This window comes from Quercus suber, unplaced genomic scaffold, assembly GCF_002906115.3.
Source record: "Quercus suber isolate HL8 unplaced genomic scaffold, Cork oak 2.0 scaffold_848, whole genome shotgun sequence".
Classification (NCBI taxonomy): domain Eukaryota; kingdom Viridiplantae; phylum Streptophyta; class Magnoliopsida; order Fagales; family Fagaceae; genus Quercus; species Quercus suber.
The window spans coordinates 143009-161491 of record NW_027070278.1 but is presented as its reverse complement, the minus strand read 5'-3'; the positions used below and the strand labels follow the sequence as shown (position 1 = coordinate 161491).

Sequence of the window (18483 nt, the reverse complement as noted above, 5' to 3'; positions counted from 1 at the left end):
TCTAAGTGGCAGGTTGTTACTAGTTATTATTCTTGGAGCAAAAAAGTAATCTTAGCGTTTGGTTCAAATTTGAACCAGTAACAACTAACCACCTATGACTTGTGAGAATATTGTAAAAATATTGCAAACGTAGCACCTCTCTTTATTTAATGGAATGAACGGATGATATTTGTATTGCATTGCATGCAATGTGGCCCACTAGGAATATAAGAATCAACTATTTTCTTTAAAATAAAAACAAAACATAAAAAGTTAAAAATTTCAACCACTAGCAAAGCAAAATGTGGAACTCCAATAAATTCTCCCACCTACCCCACCTACTACCTTGACCACATCTCTTTCTTTACTTTTGGCCGCTGAAGCAGTGAAGCCATAATTCATTATTTTATCTTTCTCCTTTCTGTTCTTCTGTGAGCTCTCTGTCTCAACTTTGGTCTTTGTCTTGGAGTAGCCTACATCTGCTTGTTGGGTTTCTTCTCCACAATCAACAATTTGCTCTTTCATCAGTGGTCTCTTTGTGTTTGTGTCTGTATTTGTGTTTGTGTTTGTGTTATCAATCAAAAAGAGTTCCTTCTCTTGATTATCAAAAAAAAAAAAAAAAAGCGCTCTTTGTCTCTCTGTACAATAAATTTGAAGATTGTGAATCAGTGAAGCTTAATCACCTCCAAAAATTATCAGATCTCCTTCTAATCTTTGTTCTTCTTTGTGTTCTTTCATTTCTTTTTCATTTCTTCTAGATCTAATCATAACTTCATCTCGGTGTACCCAAAATTCATCAGAAAAGCTGAAGCAAAAAGAAACCGTCCGAACCTCAAAAATCGGTCACGGTTCTCAGAACACGGTTTGACCACGGTTTGCATAGGTCCTTGTTTTTTTCACATAAAGCAGTTCTTGAAGCTAAAAAAACCGCAAAACTAAGAGGTTCGCGGTTTTTTCGGTCGGACTATACGGTCCGGTCCGAGTTTCAAAATCTTACTAATAATGTAAGACCAGGACTTCATTGATAAGAGGTGGCTATGCTTTTGAGATTTACTATTTGGTTTCTCCTGAATATCATCAACCGGTTCATTTATCATCTACCTACTCTTTCACATACTCTTCTTTCTCTTCTTGTGATATCCAGCAAATTTCCCATTTCCAATCTATGGCTCGTGCTCTACTTTCTGCTATTGTGGAGCAACTTGGTCCTTTCATTTCTTCAGAGTTCATCTTGACTGCAACTGTTAAACAAGAAGTCCAAAAGCTTGAAACCAAATTCCGTACCATCCAGGCAGTGCTCAACGATGCTGAGAAGAGGCAGCTGAAGGAGGAAGCTGTGAAGCTTTGGTTAGATAAACTCAAAGGTGTATCCTATGAGATGGATGACGTGTTGGATGAGTGGAACACTGCCATGATCAAAGAAGAGATTAAGAAACAACAAAAAGAAGATGAAAATGCTGAAACTAGCACTACTAAGAAGAGGAAGGTATGGTCCCTTATCTCAATTCCTAATCTTTTTCAGCATCGCGATATTGCTCATAAGATAAAAGAACTTAACGAAAAATTAGATGAGATTAACAAAGAGAGGGAGATGTATGGGTTTGAATTGAGTAAGGCCATTGAAGAAGTAGTTGAGAGACCAAAAACTACTTCTTATGTTGATGTGTCTGATATTCTTGGTCGCGATAAGGTTAAGGATGATCTAGTGAGCATCCTATTGGGTGAGGGTACTAAAAAACAAAAATGCCCTCATGTCATCTCTTTGGTGGGCATGGGTGGTATGGGAAAAACAACTCTTGCCCAACTAGCCTTTAATCATCATGAGGTGATGGATCATTTTGAAGAAAGAATTTGGGTTTGTGTTTCCAAACCCTTTGATCAATGTAGGGTTGCCAAAGCTATCGTTGAAGCTTTGGGAGTTCATGATTTTAACACTACTGAATTGCAGAGTCTATTGGAAAAAATTTGTGAATTAATTGGGAGAAAGAAGATTTTTCTTGTCTTTGATGATGTGTGGACTGAAGACTATGCAATGTGGAAGCCATTCAGAGATGCACTCAAAAATTGTGGTTCCCAAAGTAGTAGAATTCTAGTCACCACACGTAAAGGCAAAGTTGCGAAGATGATGGAAAGTGCAAATACGATCAAGTTGGAGGAATTGTCTGAGGAAGATTGTTGGTTGGTGTTTAGTAAAATAGCATTTTCTGATAAGGATCCTAAGCAATGTGAGCAACTAGAAGTCCTTGGCAAGCAAATATCAAAGAAGTGTAAAGGCTTGCCCCTTGCTGCAAAAACTCTAGGGAGTCTCATGCGCTTCAAGAAAAGTAAAGAAGAATGGAAGAATGTTTTGGTTAGCAATCTGTGGGAATTAGAAGATGTTGAAAGAGGTCTTTTTGTGCCGTTGTTACTTAGTTATTTTGATTTGCCCTCACCACTAAAACGGTGTTTCTCATATTGTGCTGTCTTTGCACAAGATCATCTCTTTTATGTTGATGAGTTGGTACATATGTGGACAGCACACGGATTTGTTGAGTCAAAGGGAAATACGGAGGTGGAAATTATGGCAAGAGAATACTTTGAGAATTTAGTCACTCGTTCTTTCTTCCAAAAAGATATTTGGGGGTACAAAATGCATGATATAGTGCATGACTTTGCACAATCAATTACTAAGAATGAATGCTTTATAATCAGTAGTGACATAGAGTCGAAATCAGATTATAACAATGCTCGCCATTTGAGATTAGAAATTCCAAAAGAATCCCAATTTTCTATGTCCATTGATAGTGCCAAAAATCTACGCACCCTTATCTTTTTTGATCAAAGTGGTTATAACATATCCAATTTATTCCAAAATTTTAGACTTTTACGGGTATTAACTTTGAATTCCACTATGGAACTTCCGCATACAGTGGAAAATTTAATACATTTAAGGTATCTCAATTTGCTTCGGTGCAATGAGGTATTGCCTGAAACCATCTATAATCTATGCAATTTACAATATTTGAAGATTGCCCAGGCTTCTAATTTTGTGTTCACAAAATTACCTCAGGGGATAGGTAAATTAATTAACTTAAGACATCTTATTGGAGATAATTTAGTGATTCCAAGAGGGATTGGAAGATTGATTTCTCTTAGAGCATTAAAATGTTTCAGCATAAGAGCATTAGCATTGGAGAATGCTAATGCCATATCTAAGGTCAATTTGGCATTTTAAGCCTTAAAATTCATTGTATCAGACAATGCTAAACCCAACTATTGCAAATTTTTTTGCAATAGTGCTACAGTACAATTCTAAAGATAGAATTGTACTATAGCAGTATTCTAAAAACAAAAATAATTTTTTATTCCCTTTTAAGACCGAAATTTCTCTCTCCTCTCTCTCATTATTTCAGTTCTCTTCTCTCTCTTACTTCTTTGTTTCTCATCTACTCTCTCCTTTGAGTCCTCTCTTCAAACCTAAACACCCTTCTCCATCACACATCACAGTGGCTCAGTTTTTCTGGTGGGTTGCAATTTGGCGGTTCTGTGGTTGCTTTTTTTTTTTTTGGGCGTGGGTGACGGCATGAGTCACTGGTGGTTGTGGTTTTTGGCATGGGTCACTGTGGTGGTTGTGGATTTTTTTTTTTTTTTTTTTGTCGTGACCAGTGCCTAAAGGGGTTGTGGGTTGTAGTTGGGTCCTGGGTCACTGTGGTGGTTGTGGATTTTTTTTTTTTTTTTTTTGTCGTGACCAGTGCCTAAAGGGGTTGTGGGTTGTAGTTGGGTCCGGTGTTTGGGTCGTGGTTGGGTTGTGGCTGAAATGGGTTGGGTCCGGTGTTGTGGCTGAAGTGGGTTGGGTCTAGTGTTTGGGTCGTGGTTGGGTTGTGGCTGAAGTGGGTTGTGGCTGAAATGGGTTGGGTCCGGTGTTGTGGCTGAAGTGGGTTGGGTCCGGTGTTTTGGGTCGTGGTTGGATCAGTGGGTTTGAAACAGTGGATTTGTTGATTGGTGGGTGGATCAGTTGGGTTGATCATCGGTAGCTCCGATGGTGGCTCCGGTGATGATTTTTTTTGAATGGGTTTGCTCTAGTGGGTTTCAAATTGGCGGCATGGGCTGATGGGTTTTTGGTGTCGTGGCTGTGGTTGTTGATAGGTTGAGGTGCTGATGGGTTGAGGTGTCGTGGCTGTGGTTGATGGGTTTTGTGTTGCTAGAGGTTGAGGGAGAAGCAGAGGAAAAAAAAAGACGGTTGGAAAGCCCAGGAAATAGGTGTCTGAAAAAAAAATGACAGTTATAAAGAAATAATAAAGAAATATTAAAAAATAATATTTTAATAAAAATAGAGTTTTGGGATGTGGAGGTTTTGAAAAATGGTATGGTATAATATAATTGTGGGTTTTTAGAATTGTAAAATAGAATAGCATTAGCATTTCCCAATGCTAATGCTCTAAGTGACGAGGATAGTGAAGGATGTAAAATCGGAGAATTAAAAAATTTGAACCACCTGCAAGAGAGTTTTGAAATACGTGGGTTGGGGAACGTGGTAGATGTAAGTGAGGCCGAGAATGCACTACTTAAGAAGAAGATACACCTTCGTGAAATGAAACTATCTTTTAAGAAAGGGAAGGATAGAGGAATGTGGGATGATTGGGTTTCGAATGCCTTCAACCCCAATGATAGAAGAATGGAGAGGGATGTCTTAGTTTTAAATGCCTTAGAGCTACCTCAAGACTTGGAGCTGTTGGACATTTATTGGTACGAGGGCACCACAATGTCTCCTAATTGGTTGATGTCCTTGACCAAATTGAAAACGGTTACTATCTCTTCAGCCACAAAGTTAATGAGTTTGCCTCCTTTGGGGAAGTTTCCGCTCCTCGAATCGTTAACTATATGGAATGTGTGTAGTTTGAAAAAAGTGGGTGTTGAATTTTTGGGAATAGAATCTGAAAACAAGAAAGAAGATATAATATTCCCAAATTTGAAATATCTCAGTTTTGTGTGGTTGGAGGAGTGGGAAGAATGGATTGGGATTCGAGGAACAGAAGACGCAGACTGTATTACTGTAATGCCACGTCTTCAACGGTTGGAAATTCATTGTTGCAGAAAGTTAAAGTCACTGCCGGACTTCCTGCGTACAATTCCATTGAATGAATTGGAGATCGCTAGCTGTCCAATTATCAAGCAACGTTGCCAAAGTGAGACAGGAGAGGGCTGGTGCACCATTTCTCACATCCCAATCATCAATCTTATAGAATATTCTATTTATCCTAAGTTTAGGTAACTCATTCTGCTTCTTAATCTCCTTGCGCTTCATTTATTTTGCAAACAAATACTATCAATTAAATACTCTCATTTTTATGAAAATAAATTACTCACAACCTAGATTGATGAATTTAGCGTAGTTATTGTTGTTGCTTAGATTCAGTTAGGTTGTGATGTATTCAAAATTGCTTGATGGGTACAATAAATTTTCAGAAATGATTTAAAAAATAAAAGGCTGGACTTTTAGATGGAATAATCAAATGAACGTGTCTCTAGATTTTCACTCATTTGCATTTAAATGTAAACAACTCAAAATCAAATACCTACCTCTTTCTATCTCATTTGCGGTTTAATATTTATATGGGTCTTGCTCATTTTTTAGTAGATTTAGATGAAATCGTAAAAACTACGCATGAGCAAAGTTCGTCCTCGGCTTGATTCGGCATTGCAAGTCTGAACCAGTAAAGGGTAACTTCTTCCTACTTCTTTCTTCCTCTTCTGCTGCTTTTGTCATTTGGCTGAAATATCAATTAATTATTTTCATTATCTCTCAAAAAAATCCCACCAAATAAATTACTAGCAACTTTCATAGAGTAATTTATCAAATTTTGGTCACACTCACAACAGAATTGACACCAGTGGTTCAATCTAGTAGGCCCACTATTTGCAACATTACTAGAATGTGTTAATGTATGGAAGATTTTTTATTTATTTTAAAGAACCCAGACTAAATGGTACTGAAACTTTACTAGTGGATTTTTATTATTGGCATATGGCCTTGTTAAATAACATTTCTATTTTACTTAATTTTGACTAGGATTTTTCTTGTGTCCAAACTTAATACAATCCTTGCATCTCATTTTAATTTGCTTTTCTAAGTGATACAGAAAATGCTGTCCATTTTTAAAGAACTGTGCAATTTTCACCAGTATAACATAATTATAAATTTGTCAACAAAAAAAAAGAAAAAACATTGCCAAACTTCTTCTTTTTTTTTTCTTATGTTCTCTTTAATTGCAAGGTATATCCAAATATTATTTTTTATCTTTTGTAACGAGATGATTTTTCTTACTGTTTTTTCCATCTATAATAACCTCACGCTAGATATTTAATTTTGTTGGCCTCATTTAAACCATACATCAAATTCTATTATGTAGGGAAGTATATTTTGTGCTCGAGCAAAATTTCACGCATGGATGCACTTTTGAGAAAGACCTTCAAAAGAAATGCGTTCATTTTATTGTGGCAGTAAAGCTTGCATATCGTATGACACATGAAAAGTTAGGTAGGTACTTGACAATCTACAACTTATGCAACCTTCTATATTTAATCTTCAGGCTTTGATGTTTCAACTTTAAAATTTGATTATGGATGCACACAGATTCCTTGTCTTAGTGATTTGTTTCTTATCAATGAAGATGAGGAAGAGTGGGATGTTACCACCAAAGGTAGAGGGCACAATTTGATAAATACTTGCTATTTTGAAAAGGACACCTTAAGAAGTGGAGAGGAGAAGATAGGACCAGTCCAAACTTCCTTGATCTAGGCACATAAATGTTGCTTCTTGTATAGGTAACTCTCTCCTTTCTATTTCTTTTTCTTTTTTAATTTATTGCTGCATTTGTTTTTTGTTCCATGGTAAATCATTTTTTTTTTCAACCTAATAATACCCTAGGGATATTTTGCTCTCTTTAGTCTAGGAACAATACCCTAGGAATATTTAACAAAACTTGTGATTTTGAAACCACTATTTCACAATTTGAACTAAAATCGTGTTTTCAAAACACAATTTAAAATAAAATGTGTGGAATTTGAAATAACAAGTGTGTACCAAGACTTTTCCTTTTGACTAAACCAATTCTAATTTCCAATGTCACAATTTCCTTTACTTTTTCCATCCCAACTAATTTCGAATGAAGAAGGGGATCCCTTCCATCCATGCAACCATAATTGTAGTGAAAACTTTGACTAAACCAAATAAGAGAAAGTCTAACTACACAAACAATTTGACAACAAGTTTCTGTAAAGTTGTGATTTACAACTATTTTGTGTTGGCTTTAATTCCACAACAAATTTGATTGTAATTTTTGTTCAATTTTATGTACCCTGTATTTTATGTGGGATTTCATTGTATGGGTTGTGTGTGAGAGAGAGTGCGAATACTCGAGGCTACATTGAAAATCAAAGGAGTTTTTGCGAGTAGTTCACGAGAAGACTTCCCACGAAGTGAAGCCATGTGCACAGCATATGACTGGAATGTGAAGAGTCATGACAGCTGGTTTTCGCGAGTATTTCGCAAGTAAGGCCTTCTCGCGAGATACCCGCGAAACTTTCTGTTTTGCTATTTTGGCATATCTGCTCCACTATGTCTTCACCTACACTATATATACCATCATTACCCACATATTGAGAGGAGTGCTTTTTAGAGAAAAAACCCTAAACACAAACCCTTGAGAGTTAGAGATTGTTATTCCTATAATCCTCTACACAATCCTTTGTGGTTTTCTTCAACTCCTACTTCTCCATTTTAAAATCCTTGAGAGATTGATAGCCCAAAAACTTACCACACCCATCTTGAGTGTAAAGAGAGGTTTTAGTGCTGCTAGGAAGCATTGGAAGAAGCCATTTGTTTGGTAGATGCAATCGGGCTGAATTGTGTGATCTAGAGAGCTAAAGAAGACAAGACTTCGTTAAGTCAGTTGGTAGCAGGAGCTTGGAGGGCTCGAGTACATGGGGTAGACTAGGCTTAGAGGGTTTTTTGCTTATTCGTGTACTCCAACTTATTCTCTAGTAGATCGATTTACCGCTTAGAGGGTGGCGGAGAGGTTTTTCGCCGAGTTCTTCTGTTTCTTCTTTGATAACACATTTCGGTGTTATCTTGTGTTTGCATCCTTCTTTCCTACTCTTTTAGCTTTCATTTTATTGTTGATATTTGTTGAATATGGCTTAGAGTAGTTTTATTGCTTGTACGCTCGCATTTACTCTATTCTGCACTTAGTTTAAATTAAAGTAAAATCAACCGAACTGTAATTTTTAATTTGGGGGTCTAATCAGCTCGTGTTTTCACACATATTTGATGATAGGCCAAAAACTTATTGACCTCTTGTGATAAATTAATTGATTAATTAGTCAAGTTTATTAATTAATCAAATTAACATGTAATGTACATGGTAGCACATACAAATCACCAATTAAACTAAGTATGCAGTGGAAATTAAATTGACACGATTTATTTACGAATGGAGAAAACTTACATGACAAAAACCCCACTGGGTGATTTTAAGGTCACCACTCCCAAGAATCCACTATTATCAAAACAAGCGGTTACAAGTAAAGGAATCTCAGTACCTTATACCAATTTACAGTTAAACCCTTACCTCAATACCAAATTGGACTTGTTCTGTAGTGACAATCTCTCATTTTCAATGCATGGCTCCTAGTACGTGACTAACCAATTGTGCGGATCCCAGTACGTGACTTCAATCACCAACTAGAGAAAGATGTTGGTTGCAAAGTTCTTCAGTTCATCAACATGATGAAGATCATGAAGTTGCTTGGTCACAAAACTCTATGGTGTACAAACACAGCAGCTTCTTCAAGAGAATGAAGAACTAGGGCAAAACAAAGTTTCCGATTACACTTCTTCACACTTGTGGAATTGTGCTCTTGTGCAATTGTGCGTAACCTTTTTCTGCCCTTAAAATAATCCTTATATATGTTTAGGGTTGTGAGAAAAAAAAGCTCAAACATACATTCACGGATTGGATGAAAATAAGCTTAAAAAACTGAACTTCATAAGTCTCGACAGATACCTTATCTGTCAAGCAGCTGTCGAGTCTCGGGCTGAAACAACTCTCTTTAAACCTCGATAGATGCTAGCTGTCGAGCTTTAATGAACAGAACTTTCTCACTTGATTCTTGGACAGACTTGCATGGCTTTAACACTTGAACTTGAAACCTTGTTTCTTGAAGCATTTAACACATCCTAGATCTACCCAATTACAAGTAAAGTGCATTTGTCAAAGGATTAGCCAATTACATAAAAATGTTGACATATGTTCCTAACATTGAATCACATATGTCCTAACAATCTCTCCTTTTGGCAATCCGTGACAAAACCACAACAAACAAATGAGATATGAGAGAAGTCATAAATCACTCAACTCATATTCACTTGTTGAATACAATAAAATCTATCCTAACACAAACTCTTAAAAAACTTTGCAAGAAGAGAGTTTATGACAAGTAGACTTTGACAACCTGTATTTCTAAAACACTATAAACAAAACTCATCAAGGCATCTTAGTGTGAAACAGAAATAAACACATGTAAAGATAGGAGAATAACTATAATAACAACCTCAAATGTATATATATCAACAAGTACAAGGTTTGCTATCATAATATGATCACAAGATCTAAGGCACATGAACAATGTATCTAAAATAGAAAGAAAAGAAAAAGATACATAAAATCCTCACTACATCCCTCAATGTACACTTTCCCTTACAAAAATCTCCTATGCTAACCCTCCCCTTATGAGTGACTATTCTCGTATCCAAAACTACCGCCCCTTTTTGTCATGAGTGACAAAGGGTAAAGTATCAAGTAGACATCTCGTCAACACTGGAAGAGTTAGCATCTCTATCCTCGTCATCATCATTGTCGTCAGAGTCGTCATCGTCCTCGGATGCCGCGGGACATGGAGAGGGAGACTCCATGAAGCCACCAAGGCGAGCTTGCCGTCTGGTAATACGGTCGACACAGGTGTTCACCTGACACAACTCATCACTGAGAGTGTCGAGGCAAGCATCCATGCATTGAAGCTGCGTCATGATCGCATCTAGAGTCACACCACCCGCAGAAGAGGAGGGAGCAGAGGTGGATGGAGCTGAAGGAGTAGGAGGAGCTGCTGACCCGGACTGCCTCGAATGTAGCTGCACCTCACTCCGTTTTACGGTAACGGCGTCTATGGCACACATAACCTGGAAGTGGTCAGACACGAGAAAGGGAACATAAAAATGTAAAATTCTCGTGATAACGGAAGGGAAGATGAGCTTATCACGAGTCCCTATATACATCTATGATAGAAAGAATAAAATGGGAGGGAAAATCTATAGTAAGATGCTCTAAGAAGGAAAGCAAAAACCGAGCATGGGGCTCTGTAATAGAGTTATAATGAGATAAATGATACAAAAAAAAAGTCATGACCATGTTAAGAAACCTAGGGCCTTTAGCAAAGGCTGAACAAGGAGTGAACTAACGACCACCCCAATCAAAAGGATGCTCACAAAAAGCTGACATAAGCTCGTCTTTGGACACATTCCTCAGACGGTCACAACTAGGGTAATCAGGATGCAGTACCCTAGGGACATAGAGCACCTCAGATACAATATCCAGAGTGACCATGATGTGCATACCTCGAATACGAGTAGAAAACTGAGGTACTGAATAATCAAATCCATGCATGTTGGAGTAGAAATCTTGTATCAGCACAAATGGACAAGTGACTAGGACGTCACACAGTGACTCCCAACTCTTACTGTAAATGACAATGTGTAGGTCAGTGTCGGAGAAGTCCGACAAAATGACTTGGCGTTCCAAATGAACGCCACGTCTAGAAAAGTTCTCAAAGAAGTCTGTTTTGGCCTTCTCATCACGGAACTTGACGTGAGATGGTGTAGGATCAAATGAAGAAGATGCCTCGAAACAAAGAGGGTTCTGGGACGGAGTAGATTTGCGTTTAGGTGCCATAGAAGCAAACTAACCCAAACAAGAGAGAGAGAGAGAGAGAGAGAGAGAGAGAGAGAGAGACAAACAGAAAAGTCCCAATACAGTTCAATATATAAGAATATAGTGAATGTAAAGTACGTATGCATGAAAATGCATGAGCATGTGATATGCAACAGTAAAAACATCATGGGCTCAGGCCCATCTAATCCTACCAGCACACATGTTTGCAACAAAGTAAACATACATTTAAGAAAGCATGAAACATTGTTATAATGCAAATGAGATACAATGCATGATGTTTTAAGATCAAAAATACAAAACCCATCCCAAGAATTTCACAAAAACTCCATCAATTTTGAAAAACCCCAAATTTTCAAAAAAATCCCAAAAAGTTAGGTCATCTGCATGAAATGCATGAAAAATAAGGATTAGGACCTTTACCAAGTGAAGAAAAACTTGATCTAGGCCGAAAAATCCTTGAGGATGAAGTTTGGAGTGAGAGATAGAGGTTTTGGGAGGTGAAGAGGCTAGAGAGATCGAGAGAGATTGAGAGAAGTTTGAAAAATCCTCGTTTTTTGAATCATCCTCAGATTCAGTTTCACTCAATGTAGCAGCAAGTGCCTTACTCTTCCCAATGCTCTTGAGATATGTAGGGCACTCCTGTTTCATATGTCCAAAGCCTTGACACCCGAAACACTTTGGTCCTGAGGGAACAGTGTACTGACCGTCATCCCTAGCATCCTTCTTCCCTTTGTCTTGGCTCTTGAACTGTGAGGAGCTAGATTGCCTACGGTCCTTGTCGAAGCCCTTCCCATTCGGCATTCTTCATGAACTTCTTGAATTGCCTAGTGATGTAGGACTTCATCTTAGAATCTTCATCATCAGAAGACTCATCAATATCACTACTCTTGGTCTTCAATGCCATGCTCTTACCCTTACCCGACTTACCAATCCTCGTTAAACCTAACTTATAGGTCTGCAGATTACCAACTAGCTTTGTCAAAGGAATTTTGTCAATGTCCTTTGATTCCTCGATCGCGGTAATCTTGGCATGGAATCTCTCGGGTAGAGATCTGAGCACCTTTCTCACAATCTTAGGTTCAGGAATGGTTTCCCTAAGATTAAAAGCTGAATTCACTATGTCGTCGAGCTTGGTATAGAACTCATCGAACGACTCATCCTCCTCTATCTTGATCTCTTCAAAGCTTGTAGTGAGCCTCTGAAACTTTGAATCCTTGATAGCCTTATTCGCTCATAGGTTGTCTGGAGAATGGTCCATGCTTCCTTCGCAGTTTTAGTGGAAGATATTTTCTTGAACTCCTCATTTGTGACCGCACTGAATAAGGCATTCAATGCCCTACTGTTGAAGTTTGCCGCCTTGATCTTAGCATCATCCCAATCGGCCGACACTTCCTTCGGCTTGGTCCAGCCTATCTCTACAACTTGCCACACTTTCTCATCTAAAGACTACGAGAAAGTTCTCATGCATACTTTCCAGTATACATAATTAGTGTCATCAAATAGAGGTATAATAAGAGACTGTCCTCTATCTATGACAAACAGGGGTCAATGGATCACATAGCAAAGATTAACCCTAATCAAAGTGTGTCTGCTCTGATACCACTTGATAGACCAAAAACGTATTAACTCCTTATGATAAATTAATTGATTAATTAATCAAGTTTATTATTTAATCAAATTAATATGCAATGTATGTGGTAGCACAAACAAATCACCAATTAAACTAAGTATGCAGCGGAAATTAAATTGACACAGTGATTTGTTTACGAATGGGGAAAACATACACGACAAAAATCCCACCGGGTGATTTTAAGGTCACCACTCCCGAGAATTCACTATTATCAAAACAAGCGGTTACAACTAAAGGAATCCCAGTACCTTATACCAACCTACAATTGAACCCTTACTCCAATACCTAATTGGACTTATTCTGTAGTGACAATCTCTCATTTTCAATGCACTACTCCCAGTACATGACTAACCAATTACGCGGATCCCAGTATGCGACTTCAATCACCAACTAGAGAAAAATGTTGACTGCAAAGTTCTTTAGTTCATCAACACGATGAAGAACATAAATTTGCTTGGTTACAAAATTTTATGGTGTACAAACATAGCAGCTTCTTAAAGAGAATGAAGAACTAGGGCAAAACTAAGTTTTTGGTTACACTTCTTCACACTTGTGAAATTGGGCTCTTGTGCAATTGTGCGTAATCTTTTTCTGCCCTTAAAATAATCTTTATATATGTTTAGGGTTGTGAAAAAAGAAATCTCAAACATACATTCACGGATTGGATAAAAATCAGCTTGAAAAACTAAACTTCATAAGTCTCGACAAATACCCTATCTGTCGAGCAGCTGTTGAGCCTCGGCTAAAACAACTCTCTTTAAATCTCGATAGATGCTAGCTGTCGAGTTTTAATGAACAACACTTTCTCACTTGATTCTTTGACAGACTTGCATGGTTTTAACACTTGAACTTGAAACCTTGTTTCTTGAAGCATTAAATATATCCAAGATCTACCCAATTACAAGTAAAGTGTTTTTTGTCAAAAGATTAGCCAATTAGATAAAAATGTTAACATATGTTCCTAACATTGAATCATATATGTTCTAACATTTGAGCTTTCAGTTTCACATATGTTGAGGTGTTTGGTCTGTAATTTGAATGTCATAAAGTGATGATAATGGTGATTTTAGATGAAAATGATGTTGCCATCAATTATATCCTGTTGAGTGCTAAAAAATTGTAAAATTTATTGTGTAGCATTGCACCGCCACATGAACCTGCCATTTTTTCTTTGCAACTCATAGTCTAATACATTACACAGTTGTGGCAAAGTGCATGCGAAAGTGTGTAGTGAAATATATACCGGCTTCTTTCTCCATCCCAACATGTAAAACGGTGTTCAAAGCACATGCATTTCTGTCTTCATCCCTTCCATCCATGAAGTAGCTCTCCCTCAGTCAGACTTGGTGGGCTCCAACTGAATCACTATGACTGGGATGCACATGGGCTCCTCTGTTGCTCAGTTTTTCTTCACGCAAAAGCTCTCAACCACAGAGCTCTCTTAACGCAAAAGATCATTAAAACGAATTTGATTCTCAACTGAAATCCACCAATCATGCTCATACGTCGCTATATCTATAAATACTCTTACCCCCTTAAACACTCTTCAGTCTCCAAACACATGAACGAATTTTGCTCATGATTTCTCCCTAAATCGGTGAGTTTCAGTTTATATATATATATATATATTATATGCTAAAAGCCAACTTTGAATTGAGCTTCTGTGTTGAGATTTGAACCCTGCTTCATTCAGGCACTGAGCCTCACTCACTGTCACTCAGATGGTGCTGTTTCCTTCTCTACAATCTGCATGTTGAAGCTTTTGTTAGCTTATTTCATTTGTGTTTTTAGCAGCTGCTCTGTTTTTACTGTAGCATTTCACTTGTTTTAGGCTGGATGCTTTTGTTGTTGCATGGGTTTTGGTATTCTTCTTGATTTGTTTAATGAAAGTTACCGATTCATCAAAAAAGTTATTCACAATCTCTTTCATTTATTTTGTGTTTCTTATTTGACTAACTTGTATGTATTATTTTATTCATACATGCCAAAGTTTACATTGTTCCATATTTAGCCAAATGCCTTCAAACCACACTTATGAAAAGGGGAACAAGCTCTAAATCCTTGAAAAGACATACTTAGCTAAGGCACATGAATTCATGCATTATCGAAAATCCTTCTGGTTGTGCTATTAGTATACCTATAAGCTGAGATTTTTTTTTTTCTTTAAGCCTATTGGTTGATTTTGAGATAAAAAACTCACTTGCTTTTTGGCTTGATAATGAGAAGATTGATGGAACTCTTATGGCACCAGATGGATTTGAAGCATGGTCGCCAAAAACTAGTATGCAAGAGAGTCTGATCTTCATAAGTATCAGGGGATGTTATTGCACAGGGTTGGTCTTATAAATGGCAGATGAGAGAAATGGTGGAATATTCATGGCAGGCATGACAAAGTGAACCTTTTTTATTTATTTCTAATCATACCTCATTAATGTTGACATCCTCTATTAATGGAATAAATCTTGATGATGCTTTAAGATGTGAACAAAAGTAGCTAGAAATTTAATTTGGAAGTTAAACTCTGTACATTGAAGTTTTTAACTTATGCCGGCCATAAGTTTTGCTTCTAGTTCTGGTTTGAAAGTAAGGGGAGTTGAGTTAAGATCAGCCCCAGGTTTCATTTTGGATTAGGTCATTTTCAAAATGTCCTTTTAGAATTGGCTAGCATAAAATCACTTGTTGATAATCCCAACACGGATGGAATTCACTGGGAAGAGAGAAATAATGTGAAAATATACAATTCATTCATATCCACTGCCATATTATTCCACAAGCTCTCAAATCCTAGTTCTTGTCTACCCTATGTATTTCCTATTCTAAAAATGTCTTACTGTTTGGGTTTAAACCTTTGATACAGGTGATGATTGTATTGGAATACAATGTGGATATAAGGAGTGTTACATGTATTTACTATTCTCAAAGGGTAATACCAATTTTTGGTTTGTTGGTCTAAGCTACTACATACCATCCCTTTTGCATGGAATTCTGATTGTTTAAGGAGTACAAGAAATCTATACAGGTACTGCTTCACCTACATCATCCATACATACCTTTTAACTAATTATTGAGATTTGAGACAAAAACTATCAAAAGTCCAAGTTTTGGTTTAAAAAGATTGAAACGAAATGCCATCTTCCTTTGTAGTATAGTCAAATTAAGGTAATTGGCTTGTACTTCAATGTACTGTGTACAGACCCTACTCTGTTTACAGAGAATTTGTTCTATATATAGACAAATATCTGCAAATCCATATTCTCACAAGGAAAAGGTATACTCAGTTAAGGCCAAGCTAAAGCATGAATTTCTCTAGGGTGATTAGTATTGTGTTTTTCATTATCATTTTAGCTTTCTTAATCCTTTCATTTAGGGTAAATTTCCTAGGTCCACATAACAGAAACATTTGCATGCATTATTAAGAAAATTAAATCCCTGTTCCCTTCCCTTCCACATGTGGCTTTAACCTCAACTAAAAGAGGTATTTCTACTTCTACTATTACCAATACGGTTTTCAATGTACTTTCCGTTGCTGCTGTTGGGGATGATGTTATTGGTGACTCCAAAGCATTCAAGAATACAGCCTGTAATGCTTCTTGTTACTCCCAAATATTTTTTGGGGTACAGCGTACAATTTTCAAGGGGCCTTGTGTATCCTATCTCATCTTTCAGGTTGTGTTATCGGTATGGTTATAAGGTAAGATTTTTTTCTTTAAGCCTGTTGATTGTTTTAATGATGAAAAATTCCCTTGCTTTTGGGCTTGATAATAAGAAGACTATTGTAACTCTTATGGCACCAGATCGACTTGAAGCATGGTCACCAAAAACTAGTAAGCAAGAGTGGCTGGTCTTCATAAGTATCAAGGAGAATGTCATTGCTAGGGGTTGGTCTTATATACGGCAGATAAGAGAAATGGTGGAATCTTCATGGCAGGCCTGATAAAGTAGGCCATTTTAATTTCTAATATTACCTCATTAATGTTGACATTTCTATATTAATGGAATAAACATAGACAATGTTTTAAGACACAAACAAAAGTAGCTAGAGATTATTTTTGGAAGTTGAGCTCTTTAGAAATTATTTCATTGAAGTTTTTAACTAATGCAGGCTATAATTTTCGCTTCTAGTTCCGCTTTGAAATTAAGGGGACTTCAAGTTAGAACAGCCCCAAGTTTCATTTTGGAGTCAAAATGTCCATTTTGAATGGGATATCAAAGAATCACCTGTTGATAGTCCCAACACGAACAGAATTCACTTGGAGGAGACAAATAATGTGAAAAAATACAATTTATTCATATCCACTGGTATATTATTCCACAAGCTCTCAATTCCTATTTCTTGTCTTCCCTATGTTTTTACTATTCTAAAAGTTTATATTGTTTGAGCATATACCTTTTATGCAGGTGATGATTGTATATATGCCAATTGGAACCAATTCTGTTAATGTGGACATAATGAATGTTACATGCAGCTTTATTTGTGGAATAAGGTACATTCACTGCTTGATACTAAAATTTCTTAGCTAAAAATATAGTCTGCAACTGCATTGAAATTGCAAGTTGTAAAAAAGTCAACCTACAAAAATTACTATCATACCAACACCAAGGGTCACTTTTGGGTTCATATTCACTTCTATTTATCTAATAGGATTTAGTGTAGTAGAAAACTTCATTGTTTGTCTTTGTTGGTCTTAATAAAATTCAGAGGTTACAAGAGCCTAGACAAAGGGATCAATGTGCACAAATTTTAATCTGCTTTTGCTTAATTAAGTGGCAGAAAATCAGTCACTAATCCCTTTTTCTGACTGATCCTTCTACCTGTGCAGCATTGGCAGTCCTGGTACAGAGAAATCTCAAGATTGTACTTCAAACTTCACACAGTGAGGTACTCAATCATCAAACACTCTACTAATGGTGTTCAGATCAAAACATGGCAAGGTGGCCCAGGTTGTGTCCAGATCAGTAACCTACCAACTCATTCACATGGGCATTGTTCAAAACCCAATTATTTGAACCAATGCTACCACCTCGGTAAAAAGTTTGCCAATCATACATATGTACTTACCGTTTTTGATACATGGAAAATTGGACATGGTTCGAAACCCAATTATTTAAACCACTACTGCCTCACTGAAAAGTTCCCCAATCATACTTCTGTTCATATATGGTACGAATGACATAAGAAGCCCACCTATGCACATTGCTTGTAGTTATTCACAGCCTTGCTGAAATGTTAACACTTTTGAGAGTGGCATTGCTTTCCTGCCCATGGAAAGAAACACATGAATCCATTTTCCTGGAAAGCATATGGCAGAATACACAAAAGTACTCTTCCACCAGTTTCCTGACATCCTATGAAGTTAGCATGAGTAGATGATGATTATGGTGATCGGTGTTAAATAATAATTTGTAATTATGTCAAGTTGATTTTGAGATTGATTAAAGGCCTTCAGGGTCAGGCTTCTATCTAAGTTCAAGTGTCAAATCTAGAATTTTTGGAGCATGTCTATGAGCAATAGTGGTTAGTTTTATGAGTTGTTTGATGCATTTCTTTTGTGGAAATGATATTTGCTTACTTACCTAAGAACCAAAAAGAACGGTTGGTGATGTTTCTGAAATATTGTTTGCAAATGCAAATCAAACTCATTATCCAAGGATTGCTTTTCTTGTTGGCATAATTTGTCTTTTATGGACTTCTTGATGAATATAAGTATATAACCCTTTTCAATTGGCATATTTTCACTTCATAAGTAAATTTTCTATGAGAGTATGTACTTGTGTAACATTTTAATGGGAGGGATATTTGCTTCCATGAATATAACCCCATTCTATTCATTGGCATGATTTTGGATTCGTTGTCAAAGACCCAGGTATTTTCTTCATTCAATGAGAATA

At 36.9% G+C, this 18483-nt stretch overlaps 1 protein-coding gene across 14 annotated transcripts; it reads left to right on the top strand.

Moving 5' to 3' along the window:
- Nucleotides 1-236: 236 nt before the first annotated feature.
- LOC111986159 (putative disease resistance protein RGA3) lies at nt 237-18266 on the top strand. Of its 14 annotated transcripts, none has more exons than XR_010626731.1 (11): nt 3754-5226; nt 5594-5679; nt 6369-6496; nt 6593-6783; nt 14846-14977; nt 15452-15613; nt 16068-16285; nt 16389-16532; nt 16697-16893; nt 16993-17078; nt 17415-18266. XR_010626731.1 is itself a non-coding variant. In XM_065767797.1 (2 exons), the coding sequence occupies exon 2, from the start codon at nt 1145-1147 to the stop codon at nt 3191-3193; it is 2049 nt and encodes a 682-aa protein (XP_065623869.1). In that variant the 5' UTR covers nt 237-1010; nt 1124-1144; the 3' UTR covers nt 3194-3650. The 14 variants fall into 14 exon arrangements, 1 of the variants encoding a protein (XP_065623869.1); XR_010626734.1 differs by having other exon boundaries at nt 3756-5226; nt 16157-16285; XR_010626727.1 differs by lacking the exon at nt 3754-5226 and adding an exon at nt 237-1465 and having other exon boundaries at nt 15452-16285.
- The last annotated feature ends 217 nt before the right edge of the window (nt 18267-18483 follow it).